Source organism: Aethalodelphis obliquidens, unplaced genomic scaffold, assembly GCF_003676395.1.
Source record: "Aethalodelphis obliquidens isolate GAN/ISIS:26980383/991018 unplaced genomic scaffold, ASM367639v1 scaffold43, whole genome shotgun sequence".
Classification (NCBI taxonomy): Eukaryota; Metazoa; Chordata; class Mammalia; order Artiodactyla; family Delphinidae; genus Aethalodelphis; species Aethalodelphis obliquidens.
This window is the reverse complement of record NW_020837987.1, coordinates 16,025,968-16,040,066: the sequence shown is the minus strand read 5'-3', so window position 1 is coordinate 16,040,066 and position 14,099 is coordinate 16,025,968. Positions and strand designations below refer to the sequence as shown.

General features: G+C 41.8%; 1 protein-coding gene across 2 annotated transcripts in view; it reads left to right on the top strand.

Moving 5' to 3' along the window:
• Positions 1-14,099, top strand: part of LOC113605702 (zinc finger protein 160-like) — a 74,510-nt gene that overhangs the window by 26,768 nt on the left and 33,643 nt on the right. Inside the window, exon 4 of one of the 2 annotated variants that reach the window (XM_027079242.1) lies at positions 11,994-13,412. The exons of the other annotated variant lie outside the window; for it this stretch is intronic. Within the exon in view, the coding sequence (XP_026935043.1) occupies positions 11,994-13,402 (1,409 nt within the window). The 3' untranslated portion in view covers positions 13,403-13,412. The remainder of the gene's footprint in view (positions 1-11,993; positions 13,413-14,099) is intronic. 2 annotated transcript variants of the gene reach the window in all.

The window sequence follows — 14,099 nt, the reverse complement described above, 5'->3', positions numbered from 1 at the left end:
AATTTGTTAATATGGTGTATCACATTGGTTGATTTGCGTATATTGAAGAATCCTTGCATCTCTGGGGTAAATCCCACTTGATTGTGGTGTATGATTCTTTTAATGTGTTGTTGAATTCTGTTTGCTAGTAGTTTGTTGAGGATTTTTGTGTCTATATTCATCAGTAATATTGGTCTGTAATTTTCTTTTTTCGGGATATCTTTGTCTGCTTTGGGTATCGGTGACGGTGGCCTCACAGAATGAGTTTGGAAGAGTTCCTTCCTCTTCAGCTTTTTGGAAGAGTTTGAGGATGGATGTTAGCTCTTCTCTAAGTGTTTTGTAGAATTCACCTGTGAAGCCATCTGGTCCTGGACTTTTGTTCCGGAAGATTTTTAATCACAGTATCAATTTCATTACTTGTGATTGGTCTGTTCATATTCTTTGTTTCTTCCTGGTTCAGTCTTAGAAGGTTATACCTTTTTAAGAATTTGTCCATTTCTTCCAGGTTGTCCATTTTATTGGCCTATAGTTGCTTATAGTAGTCTCTTATGATCCTTTGTATTTCTGCAGTGCTCTTTGTAACTTTTCCTTTTTCATTTCTAATTTTATTGATTTGAGTCCTCTCCCTCTTTTTCTTGATGAGCCTGGCTAAAGGTTCATCAATTTTGTTTATCTTCTCAAAGAACCAGCTTTTAGTTTTATTGATCTTTGCTATTGTTTCTGTTTCATTTATTTCTGCTTTTATCTTTATGATTGATTTCTTTCTACTAACTGGGTTTTTTTGGTTCATCTTTCTCTAGTTCCTTTAGCTGTTTAGATTGTATATTTGAGATTTTTCTTGTTTCTTCAGGTAGGATTGTATTGCTGTAAACTTCCTTCTTAGAACTGCTTTTGCTGCATCCCGTATGTTTTGGATCCTCGTGTTTTCATTGTTATTTGTCTCTAGGTATTTTTTGATTTTCTCTTTGATTTCTTTACTGATCTCTTGGTTATTTAGTAGTGTAGTGTTTAGCCTTCATGCATTACATATTTTTTACAGTTCTTTTCCCCTGTAATTGATTTCTTATCTCATAGAGTTGTGGTTGGAAAAGATGCTTGATATGATTTCAGTTTTCTTAAATTTACCAGGGCTTGATTTGTTACCCAAGATGTGATCTCTCCTGGAGAATGTTCCATATGCACTTGAGAAGAAAGTGTATCCTTCTGCTTTCAGGTGGAATGTCTATAAATATCAATTAAATCTATCCGGTCTATTGTGCCATTTAAAGCTTGTGTTTCCTTGTTTATTTTCTGTCTGGATGATCTGTCCATTGGTGTAAGTGGGGTGTTAAAGTTCCCCACTATTGTGTTACTATCGATTTTCCCTTTTGTGGCTGTTAGCATTTGCCTTATGTATTGAGGTGCTCTTATGTTGGGTGCATAAATATTTACAATTGTATGTTTCCTTGCATTGATCCCTTGATCTTTATGTAGTGTCCTTCCTTATCTCTTGTAACAGTCTTTATTTTAAAGTCTATTTTATCTGATATCAGTATTGTTACTCCAGCTTTCTTTTGATTCCCGTTTGTCTGGAACATCTTTTTCCATCCCCTCACTTTCAGTCTGTATGTGTCCCTAGGTTTGAAGTGGGTCTCTTGTAGACGGCATATATACAGGTCTTGTTTTTGTATCCATTCAGCCAGTCTGTCTTTTGGTTGGAGCATTGAACCCGTTCACATTTAGGGTAATTATTGATATGTATGTTCCTATTACCATTTTCTTAATTGTTTTGGGTTTGTTTTTGTAGGTCTTTTTCTTCTTTTGTGTGTCCTGCTTAGAGAAGTTCCTTTAGCATTTTCTGTAGAGCTGGTTTGGTGATGCTGAATTCTCTTAGCCTTTGCTTATCTGTAAAGCTTTTGATTTCTCCGTGGAATCTGAATGAGATCCTTGCTGGGTAGGATAATCTTGGTTGTAGGTGTTTCCCTTTCATCACTTTAAATAAATCCTGCCACTCCCTTCTGGCCTGCAGTTTCTGCTGAAAGATCATCTGGTAATCTTATGGGGATTCCCTTGTATGTTATTTGTTGCTTTTCCCTTGTTGCTTTTAATAGTTTTTCTTTGTATTTAATTTTTGATAGTTTGATTAATATGTGTTTTGGCGTGTTTCTTCTTTGGTTTATTCTGTATGGGACTCTCTGCACTTCCTGGACTTGATTGGCTATTTCCTTTCCCATGTTTAGGGAAGTTTTCGCCTATAATCTCTTCAAATATTTTCTCAGACTCTTCCTCTTTCTCTTCTTCTCCTGGGACACCTGTAATTCGAACATTGTCCCTGAGGTCTCTGAGACTGTCCTCAGTTCTTTTCATTCTTTTTTCTTTATTCTGCTCCATGGCAGTTATTTCCACCATTCTATCTTCCAGGTCACTTATCCATTCTTCCTCAGTTATTCTGTTGTTGATTCCTACTAGAGTTTTTTTTTTTTTTTTTTTGGTACGTGGGCCTCTCACTGTTGTGGCCTCTCCCGTTGCGGAGCACAGGCTCCAGACGCGCAGGCTCAGCGGCCATGGCTCACGAGCCTAGCCGCTCCGCGGCATGTGGGATCTTCCCAGACCGGGGCACGAACCCGTGTCCCCTGCATGAGCAGGCGGACTCTCAACCACTGTGCCACCAGGGAAGCCCCCTACTAGAGTATTTTTAATTGCACTTGTTGTGTTGCTCATCACTGTTGGTTTGTTCTTCTATGTCCTTGTTAAACATTTCTTGTGTTTTATTCTATTTCTGAGATTTTATTATTTTTTTATATAAATTTATTTATTTGTTAGTTTTGGCTGTGTTGGGTCTTTGTTGCTGTGTGTGGGCTTTCTCTAGTTTCAGTGAGTGGGGGCTACTCTTCGTTGTGGTGCGCGGGTTTCTCACTGTGGTGGCTTCTTTTGTTGCAGAGCATGGGCTCTAGAGCACGTGGGCTTCAGTAGATGCAGCGCATGGGCTCAGTAGTTGTGGATCGTGGGCTCTAGAGCACAGGCTCAGTAGTTGTGGCGCACGGACTCAGTTGCTCTGCGATATGTGGGATCCTCTGGGACCAGGGCTTGAACCCATGTCCCCTGCATTGACAGGCGGACTCCCAACCACTTGCGCCACCAGGGAAGCCCTATTGCTGAGATTTTAGATCATCTTTACTATGATTACTCTGAATTCTTTTTCAGGTAGACTGCCTATATTCTCTTCATTTGTTTGGTCTTGTGGGTTTTTACCTTGCTCCTTCATCTGCAGCATATTCCTTTGTCTTCTCATTTTGTTTAATTTACTGTGTTTGGGGTCTCCTATCTGCAGGCTGCAGGGTCGTAGTTCCTCTTACTTCTGGTGTCTGCCCGCAGTGGGTGAGATTGGTCCAGTGGCTTGTGTAGGCTCCCTGGTGGGGGGACTGGTGTCTCCGTTCTGGTGGGTGCTGCTGGATCTTGTCCCTCTGATGGGCAGGGCCACGTCCGGTGGCTCTTTTTGTGGTGTTTCTGAGCTTAGTATGACTTTAGGCAGCCTGTCTGCTGATGGGTGGGGCTGTGTTCCTGTCTTGCTAGTTATTTGGCATGAGGCCTCCAGCACCGGAGCTTGCTTGCCGTTGGGTGGAGCCAGGTCTTGGTGTTGAGATGGAGTCCTGTGGAAGAGCTCTTGCCAATTAATATTCCCTGAGGCTGAGAGTTCTCTGGTCATCCAGCGTCCTGGACTAGGCTCTCCCACCTCAGAGGCTCAGGCCCAACCCCTGTTCAGAGCACCAAGAGTCTGCAACTGCACGGTGTGGAAGAAAAGGAAAAAAAGAAAGAAGGAAAACAGACACACACAAAGAAACACACAAATGAAAACAAACAAAAAAGAAAACGAACAAACAAAACCCCAAAGACAAAAAAACAAACCGCATTAGAGAGAGATAACAAAAAAGAAGAGAGCAACCAAACAAACGAACCCCAAAATGAAAACAAACACTAAAAACTAAACTACCCAAACTAAAAGCAAATCAAAAGCAGAAATCGAACTCTCGGTAGGTCTCTGCACCTGCTGTGGGCTCTGTGGGGCCAGCTTATGCTCTGACCTGACCCAGCTCGTACGAGTACTTGCCCCAGAGTCCACAGCCTCAATTGTGGAAACACTTGTTGTCTATTCAGATACTGCACAGATGGGGGGTGTACCAAGCCGATTGCGGGACGTAATCTGCTGCTCCTGTGGCTGCATGGAGAAATTTCCCTTTCTCTTCTTTGGTTGCACTGCACCAAGAGTTCAGCTTTAGTCTTGGCTTTGCCTCTGCATTTTGGCCACCCTCAGGAGTCTCGTCCCCACCCAGGCAAGGGGGAGTGAAAGCAGTGGCTGGTTAGGGCTCACTTGCTCACCCAGGCCAGGGAGCGGGAAGGACACAGCATTCACAGTTGGGATGTGCGGGGAGTGCCTTTGGCAGCAGAGACCAGTGGGAATTTTTAACAGCCTGTGGGAATTTTTAACAGCCTGAGGTGTGCTGTTCGCCCTCCCCAGGAAGTTGGTCCCAGATCGCTGGACCGTTGGCAGTGGCGGGCTGCACTGGCTCCCGGGAAGGTGTGGGCAGTGACCTGGGCTTGCTCACGGGACCTGTGGTGGCAGCAGTAGCCGTCACGCCCACCTCTGGGGTCCAAGATAGCAGGCACAGCTCTCACCAGGCCCTAGAGCTTGTGTAGGCTGTGCCCTGCTGTCTGTGAGTGCGTGGAGAAAGAGGCTCCTAGGGCGGGTGTGCCCCTCTCCTCGTGCACCCTGCAACAGTGGTCCCTTGTCTATCTGGCAGGCCCAGGTTGCTTTCCGTACTCCATCAGGCTGTCTTCTCACAGCTAACCCCCAATCCTCTCTCCCTGGGGTCTGACCTCTGAAGCCCGAGCCCCAGCACCCAGCCCCCACTCGCCCCGGCAGGCAGGCAAGCATCTCAGGCTGGGGAGTGCTGGTTGACACTGATCCTCTGTGCGGGATTCCTTCTGCTTTGCTCTCCGCACCCCTGTTGCTGCGTTCTCCTCTGAGGCTCCAAAGCTCCCCCTTGTCTCTGCCAGTGAGGGGGCTTCCTAGTGTGCAGAAACATTTCCTCCTTCACAGTGCCCTCGCAGAGGCGTGAGTCCTGTCCTGTTGCCTTTGTCTCTTTTTTTTTTTCCTTTTTTCTTTTGCCTTACCCAGTTACGTGGAGATTTTTTTGCCTTTTTTGGAAGTCTGAGGTCTTCTGCCAGTGTTGTGTAGGAGTTGTTCCACATGTAGATGTGTTTTTGATGTATCTGTGGGGAGGAAGGTGATCTCCACATCTTATTCCTCTGCCATTTTCTGAGACTTCTCTATCAATGTTCTTTATCTTTTCAAAGAACTAGGTTTTAGTTTCATAGATCTTTTCTTTTCTTTTTTTTTTTTTTGGTCTCTATTTCATTTATTTCTGCTCTGATCTTTATATCTCTCTTTGGGGTTTTGTTCTTTTTCTAGTTCCTTTAGGCATAAAGTTAGGTTGTTTATTTGAGGTTGTTTGAGATTGTTCTTGAATCCTAAGTTTAGCTTGTTTTGCTATAAACTTCACTCTTAGAACTGTTTTACTGTGTCCCATAGGTTTTGGGTCATACTGTTTTCATTTTCATTTGTCGCTAGGGTTTTCTTTTTTTAATTTCCTCTTTGATTTCTTCAGTGATCCACTGGTTGTGTAGTAGCATATTCTTTAGCTTCCACATCTTTGTGTTTTTCGCAGCTTTTTTGGTTTTTGGTTTTGTGGGTTTTTTTTTTTTTTTAGTTGATTTCTAGCTTCATAGCATTGTGGTCGGAAAAGATGCTTGATATGATTCCAGTTTTCTTACATTTACCGAGGATTGCTTTGTGATCCAGCATGTGGTCTGTCTTGTAGAATGCCCCATGTGCACTTGAAAAGAATGTGTATTCTGCTGCTTTCAGGTGGAATGCTCTATAAATATCAATTAAGTCCATCTGCTCTAATGTGTCAGTTAAGGCCTGTGTTTCCTGATGGATTTTCTGTCTGGGTGATCTGCCCATTGATATAAGTGGGTGTTAAAAGTCCCCCACTATTATTGTGTTGCTGTCCATTTCTCCTTCTATGTCTGTTAACATTTGCCTTATATATTGAGGTGCTCCTTAGTTGGGGTGGATATATATTTGGAATTGTTATGTCTTTGGGGATTGATCCTGTGATCATTTTCTCATGGCCTTGTCTCTTTTAACAGTCTTTTTTCTTTTTCAGGTCTGTTTTGTCTGATATAAGTGTTGCTTCTCAAGCTTCTTTTTTATTTGCAGTTGCATGGAATACTTTTTACCATCCCTTCACTTTCAGTCTGTATGTTTCTGCATCTGAAGTGAGTCTCTTGCAGGCAGCATATGTACAGATCCTATGTTTGTATCCATTCATCCAGTCTGTATCTTTTGGTTGCAGCATTTAGTTCATTTACATTTAAGATAATTATTGATATGTATGTTTCTATTGCCATTTCATTAATTGTTTTGGATTTGTTTTTGTAGGTCTTTTTGTCCCCCTTTCTTCTTTTGTTCTCTTTTCTTGTGGTTTGATGAGTATCATTAGTGTTATGGTTGGATTTCTTTTTCTTTTTTATATGTATATGTATTAGAGATTTTTGTTTCTCAGTTACCATGAGGTTTTTGTATGCTAGTACGTATGTTTATGTGCTTGTTTGAAGTTGCTAATCTCAAATGCGTTTTAGATACCCTGCATTTGTAGTCTCCTCTCTGCATGATTACTGTTTTTGATATTATATTTTACATCCAGTTGTTTTGTATATCCCTTAACTGCTCATTGTGGATACAGATGGTTTTACTACTTTTGTTTTTTAACCTACCTACTAGCTTTGTGTGTGGATGATTTTCTGCCTTTATTAGATGTTTGCCTTTACCAGTGAGCTTTTCCATTTTGTGATCTTCTTGTTTGTAGTCAAGAAAGTCTTGTTGTGGTCTTTTCCCACTAGAGAAGTTCTTTTAGCATTTGTTGTAAATTTGGTTTGGTGGTGTTGAATTCTTTTAGCTTTTTCTGGTCTATGAATCTTTTGATTTCTCCATCAATCTGAAGGAGAACTTTGCTGGTTTGACTACTCTTGGTTGCAGGTTTTTCTCTTTCATCACTTTAAGCATATTGTGCCAGTGCCTTCTGGCTTGCAGAGTTTCTGATGAAAAATCATGTGATAGTCTTATGGCAGTTCTCTTGTGTGTTTTTTATTGCTTTCCCTTGTTGCTTGTAATTTTCTGTCTTTAATTTTTGTTGTTTTAATCAGAATGTCTCTTGGTGTTTCCTTTCCCAGGTTAGAGAAGTTTTCAGCTATTATCTCTTCAAATATTTTCTCAGGCCCTTTCTCTCTTCTCCTTCTGGGAACCCTGTATTGTGAATATTAGCATACTTGCTCTTGTCCCAGAGGTCTCTGAAACTGATCTCATTTCTTTTTATTCTTTTCTTTTTTTTCTCTTTGGTGGCAGTGATTTCCCCTACTCTGTTTTCCAGCTCACTGGGCCATTATTCTGCCTCATTTCGTCTATTATTAATTCCTCATATTTTTCATTTCATTTATTGTATTCTCCAATTCTGTTTCATTGTCATTTAGAATTTCTAAGTCTTTGTTAAAAACTTCTCATTTCTTACGCTGTGCATCCATTCTCCTACCAAATTCTTTGATCATCTTTACGATTATTCCTCTGAACTCTTTCTTGAATAGCTTGCCTGTCTCCACGACACTTGGTTCTTCTTCTGGGCTTCTATTTTGTTCCTTTATCTGAAACATATTCCTCTGTCGCCTCATTTTGTCTAAACTGCCATTTGTATTTTATGTATGTGGTAGGTTAGTTACATTTCTCAACCTTGGAGAAGTGGCCCTCTGTAGGAGACGTCCTATGCATTCAGGCAGTGCACTCCCCTTTCGTCACCTATGGACCAGGGGCTATCTGGTCCTCAGGTAGTATGTGGCCTGCGTTTGCAGATTTGGTCTATAGGCTGCAGAGACTATAGTTTTCTTGCTTCTAGTGTCTGCCCCGGGTGAGTGAAGCTGGTCTAGAGGCTTGTGCAGACTTCCTTGTGGGAGGGGCAAGTGCCTGCTCTCTGGTAGGTGGTGCTGGGTCTTTGCCTCTGGTGGGTAGGGCCCACTGGTGTCTAGGGGCATGGGAAGTAGCTGGGGCTCAGGAAGTCTTTAGACAGCCTGTCTGCTAATGGGTGGGACTGTGCCCCCGCCCAGTGTGTTGTTTGGTCTGAGGTGAGGAGTCACAGCACTGGAGCCTGCAGGGTTTTGGATGGGGCCAGGTCTTGGTGCCAAGATGTCAGCCTCCAGGAGAGCTCATGCAGATGAATGTTCCCTGGTATGTCCACCACCAGTGTCTATGTCTCCTGACCATGCTACAGTTGCCTCCTGCCTCCCCGGAGATCCTCTAAGGCCAGCAAGTGGCTCTGGTCCATGCTCCTATGATATTACTGCTTTTGCCCTTTGTCCCAGTGCATGTGAGATTCTTTTGTGCGCCCTTTAAGAGTGAAGTCTCAATTTCCCCCAATCCTGTGGAGCTGCAGTCAAGTCCCGCTGGCCTTCTAAGCCAAATGCTCTGAGGACTCTGCTTCCTGGGGCTGGACTCCTGGGCTGAGCTGCCTTACGTGGAGCTCAGAACTCTCACTCCTGTGGGAGAACCTCTGTAATATAATTATTCTCCTGTTTGTGGGCTGCCCACCCAGGGGGCATGCGATTTGATTATATGGCCAATCTGCCCCTCCTTCTGTCCAGTTGTGGTTCCTTCATTAGCTGCTGAAGATCTTTTCTGGTAGGTTCTAGTTCAGTGGTTGCTCTTCAGTCAGTTGTGATTTTGGTGTGCTTGTGAAAGGAGGGGAACTTAGGGTCCTTCTCTGCCATCTTAGCCGCTATCCCTCAAGAGTTTTTTTTTGGAAGTCTTCTGTTCTATTCCAGCAGTCTGTCTGTATGCCAGTACCACACTGTTTTGATTAGTGTATCTGTGGGATAAGTTTTGAAATAAAGAAGTGTGATACAACAGGTTTGTTCTTTTCAAGATTGTTTTTGCTATTTGTTTTCTCCTGAGACTCCATATGAATCACAGGATGGATTTATCTGTTTCTTCAGGAAAACACTACTGGGATTTCACTAGGGAATGATTTGAATATAATGATCACTTTGGGTAGTATTGACATCATGACAATATTGACTTCCAATCCATGAATTTGGGATGTCTTTGCATTTATTTTTGTCTTTTCTAAAATTTTCAGTCTTTAGTTTGCAATATACATATCTTTACCTTCTTGTATAATGTTGCATCTGACTTTTTTTTTTTTGATTTTCTTGTAACTGGAATATTTTTCTCATTTTCTTTTTTGGTTGTTCATTTTTAATGTTTATGAACCCAACTGAATTTTGCATGTTGATTTTATATCTTGTCATTTTTTTAGAGCTCTAAAAATTTTAGCAGGTTTTTTCTGCAGAATATTCACAGTTTTCTACATATTAGATCATGTCAGTTCTGTAGAGATGATTTCACTCCCTTTTGCTATTGGGATATCTGTTACCCAGTTTTCTGCCTCTGTGTTCTTCCTGGGACTTCCAGTAATAGGCTTTTAGAAATACTGAGAGCAGGTATCCTTGTCTTGTTCCTGATCTTAAAGGAAGAGCTTTCATTCTTTCACCATTGAGTATGATGATAGCTTTGTGTAACTGCTCCATTGCAGGATATTTTTCAGCATAGTCTTCTCCCTTTTCCTGATAAAGAACGTACATCACACATGATGTTGAATACAAATTCATATGCCCGTTCCTCATTGGAGTTAGAAGCAGAGAAATGTGTATTAGTTGAGGAGGTGCCAACCAGAAACTTGGGAGACCTGGCCTTGCCTCAAATCCATCTTCCTGGCTGGCCAGGGTGTAAGATTTTTAAAGGGTAAGGGAGAGAGGGGAGGGGAGTGTCTGTAATCCCAGCTTTCCTATAAGATCTCAGCTGCAGACTTTTGAGAATCAAGTTGTGGCTTCCTTTCTGATTATTCTGTATGTTTCTGCAAAGCAGTTCCTAAATCAGAGTCTTGTGATCCCTTAACTTCCTTCTAGGAGACAGGAAAAGCAATAGTTCAGGCATTTTATTATTTACTTAGAGCCAAATGTGGCTGGTTAAGAATTTCAGTTCTCAGCGGACCCTCTGGTGTCATCAATTTTTAAGTCCTCTTGGGGTAACTGGTTGAAGCCACAGTTTAAGCTACCAATCGTGGAAGTGATTAAATTGGACTTGCTTTTCCTTTGTTTCTGTATTCTCTCAATCCCCTAATTAGTAACTGCTTGAATCTGACTTTCTGAACTCAGGAATGGTCTAGGAGACTAAAGCCTATTTTTTTTTTTTTTTTGCGGTACGTGTGCCTCTCACTGCTGCGGCCTCTCCCGTTGCGGAGCACAGGCTCCGGACGTGCAGGCTCAGCGGCCATGGCTCACGGGCCCAGCCGCTCCACAGCACGTGGGATCCTCCCGGACCGGGGCACGAACCCATGTCCCCCGCATCGGCAGGCGGACTCTCAACCACTGCGCCACCAGGGAAGCCCAAGCCTGTTTTTTTTTTTTTACAAACAGGAAATGGGAGACTCGGAAAGGCTTTTGTAACCAGGAAGGCCCTGCAGATTCCTGTTCAGTTTCAGTCCCCCGTTTTCTTAGGTACTCCTCAATCTTGAGATGAACATGTGTGGAAGAAGAAACAGAATAAAATTTTCGATAGGTTAATCAGACTTAGCAGGAAAACTCAGATTTAAGGCAACTTAACTTTTGAAAATTATGGTCCCCTACTCTACTGGAGGGTTGATTCGGTTTCTTTGTAACTGCACGTATGTACAGAAGAAACTCATTTGTCTTTAGATGGCTTTTTCCTGTTTTTTTCTTCTGATTTCTGCTAATAAAATTCATGTTGTTTATGATACGACTTTATCTGCATTATATCTTATATGGTTTTCATTTGCATTTTTTTCCAACAACATTGTGTCTCACCCTAGTCAATAAATATACAAAGTGCTCACTTTTTGTTTCTAGTATTTTGGAGCCATTAAACCAGATAATTAAGGATACCACATAGGTAGGGATTGCTCTGTTACTAGCCATTAGATAACTGGAGGATATTTTATGTCTTAAATTGTAAATGTCATTTACAGATGATGGTCTTTTAGCATGTATTATGCAATACAACTGACACATACTACTTGTTAATGTAAAATGCCTTTTTTGGGGGGTGTACATAGTTCTATAGCAAAGATTTAGAAAAATATATTGTTTCTTACAAATTGTTTTATCAAATTCTTCATTTTCTCTGTTATATTTATTTTACAGTTCTAAACAGCCAATTATATTATTAATTGGATAAGTTTTGTTTTGGATTATTTCCCGGTACAATACATTGTCTATTTTTAAAAATTAATTTATGTACAGTAAGTATGCAGAATACATCAATAGTATATTTTTCTCCTCAATTATGAGACAGCAGTATGTTTACTGTTGGTTGGTATGTTCTTAGAGATGATAGTAGAAGAATACTCTTTCTTTGAGAGCCGACATAAGTTTGTCTAGTGTGAGTGTTTTTGTCATATGGTGTTTAAAACTAGGCTAGGGCTTCCCTGGTGGCGCAGTGGTTGAGAGTCCGCCTGCCGATTCAGGGGACCCAGGTTCGTGCCCCGGTCTGGGAGGATCCCACATGCCGCGGAGCGGCTGGGCCCGTAAGCCACGGCCGCTGAGCCTGCGCGTCCGGAGCCTGTGCTCTGCAACGGGAGAGGCCACAACAGTGAGAGGCCCGCGTACCGCGAAAAAAAATAAATAAAACTAGGCTACCTTAAAGTATATTTGGATTTATGTTGTCAAGCTTTCTTAAGTAAAGAATTCTATTCCTTTAGTGTTTCCAAAAATTTAAGGTCATGGTTGGGGCATTTCATACCTATCTTTGATATAAGTATTACATCTGTTGTAATATCATATATTCAACATGAGACATATATCTTGGAATTATTGTGAATGGGATACCTATGGTTCTTTATATCTTGTAGATATCTCCCCTATACATGTGATCAAGCAATTACAACCCAAAGTGAACAGAGATAAAGGAGAAGTATTCCAAACACCAATGTTGGGAAGACCTGAAAGCTGTAAAATCAAACATTTTCACCTCTGGGAAATTCAGAAAAATATGTATGACTTTGAGTGTCAGTGGAGAGACGACGAAAGAAATTACAAAGGAATGCCTGTAATCTGCAACAAAAATCTCACTGATGGAAGAGATCGACATGGTAGAGGGGGTGCAGGAATGAAGCCCTGTGGAAATAGGCTTGGATTAAACTTTCAGGATAAACTGCAGATATTTCAGACTGATGGGATAATTTCTGAATGTGATGTAGTTGAGAGGTCTGTCAACAATTGTTTCTCATTTTCACCACTTCAAAGAATTCCTCCTAGTGTCCAAACCAATGTTTCTAATATATATGGGAATGATTTTGTGCATCCTTCAGTGATGACGCAAAACCTTAAAGCACACAGGGAAAGACCTTGCAAATGTAATGAGTGTGGGAAAGCCTTTCTTAAGGGCTCACACCTCATTAAACATCAGACCATCCACACAGGAGAGAGATTACATAAATGTGACATATGTGACAAATTCTTTGGTCGAAGTTCACAGCTTGCATGTCATCGTAAAATTCATCCTGGAGAGAAATGTTACAAATGTAAGGCGTGTGGCAAAACCTTTAACAATGGCTCCACCCTTGCCAGACATCAGATAATCCACCCAGGAGCAAACTTGCATAAATGTGATGTATGTGGTAAAATCTTTGGTCAAAATTCATACCTTGTACGTCATCAGAATATTCATGCTGGAAAGAGAAGTCACCAGTGTAATGAGTGTGGTAAAACCTTTACTGACAGCTCAAACCTCAGTAGACATCAGAAAATTCACACAGGAAAGAAATTATATAAATGTGATACATGTGGCAAAGTTTTTAGCCGAAATGCACACCTTGCTGGTCATCGGAGGATTCATACTGGAGAGAAACCTTATAAATGTAATGAGTGTGGGAAGCTCTTTAGTCAGAATTCACATTTCATAAGTCATAAGAGATTTCATACTGGAGAGAAACCTTACAAATGCAGTGAGTGTGGCAAGGCCTTTAGTGAGAAGGCAGCCCTTTTAAGTCATAAGAGAATTCATACTGGTGAGAAACCTTACAAATGTGATGAGTGTGGAAAGGTCTTTAGTCAAAAATCACATCTTCGACTTCATTGGAGAATTCATACTGGAGAGAAACCTTTCAAATGTAATGAGTGTGGCAAGGTCTTCAGTCGAAATTCACACCTTACAAGTCATCGGAGAGTACATATAGAGAAACCTTTCAAATGTTTTGAGTGTGGGAAAGCCTTTACTCAGGTCTCAACCCTCGCTACACATCAGAAAACCCATACCTGAGAGAAACTATGTAAGTGTGATATATGTGGGAAGCGCTTCAAAATTCACACCTAACTGTTGTTCAGAGAATTCATACTATGGAGAAATCATACAGATATCAGTGTGGCAAAGCTTTTGTGCCCTGAGCCTCCCCTACCATCAGAGAATTCATACTAGAGAGAAACGTTACAAATGTAGTGAGTGTGGCAAAGTCTTCAGTGTGCTTTCAAGCCAAACTTAACCATCAGAGGATCCATACAGGTTAGAGCACTTAAAAATATAATGAAGGGGACTTCCTTAGTGTTCCAGTGGTAAAGAATCTGCCTTACGATGCAGGGGACATGGGTTTGATCCCTGGTCGGAGAATTAAGATCCCACGTGCCGCGGGGCTACTAAGCCTGCGCGCCACAACTACTGAGCTTGCGTGTCTCAACTAGAGCCCACATGCTGCAAACTACAGAGCCCGTGCACTCTGGAACCCACGCACCACAACTACAGAGCCCATGCTCCCTGGAGCCTGTGCGCCACAACTAGAGACGAGAAAACCTGCACGCCACAACTAGAGAGAAGCCTGCGCACTACAGTGAAAGATCCTGCATGCCTCAACAAGGATCCTGCGTGCCGCAACTAAGACCCAACACGCCAGAAATAAATAGTAAGTAAATCTTTAAAAAAAAAAATACAACGAAGGTGGCAGTGCTTTAGGAGGCCTTCACAT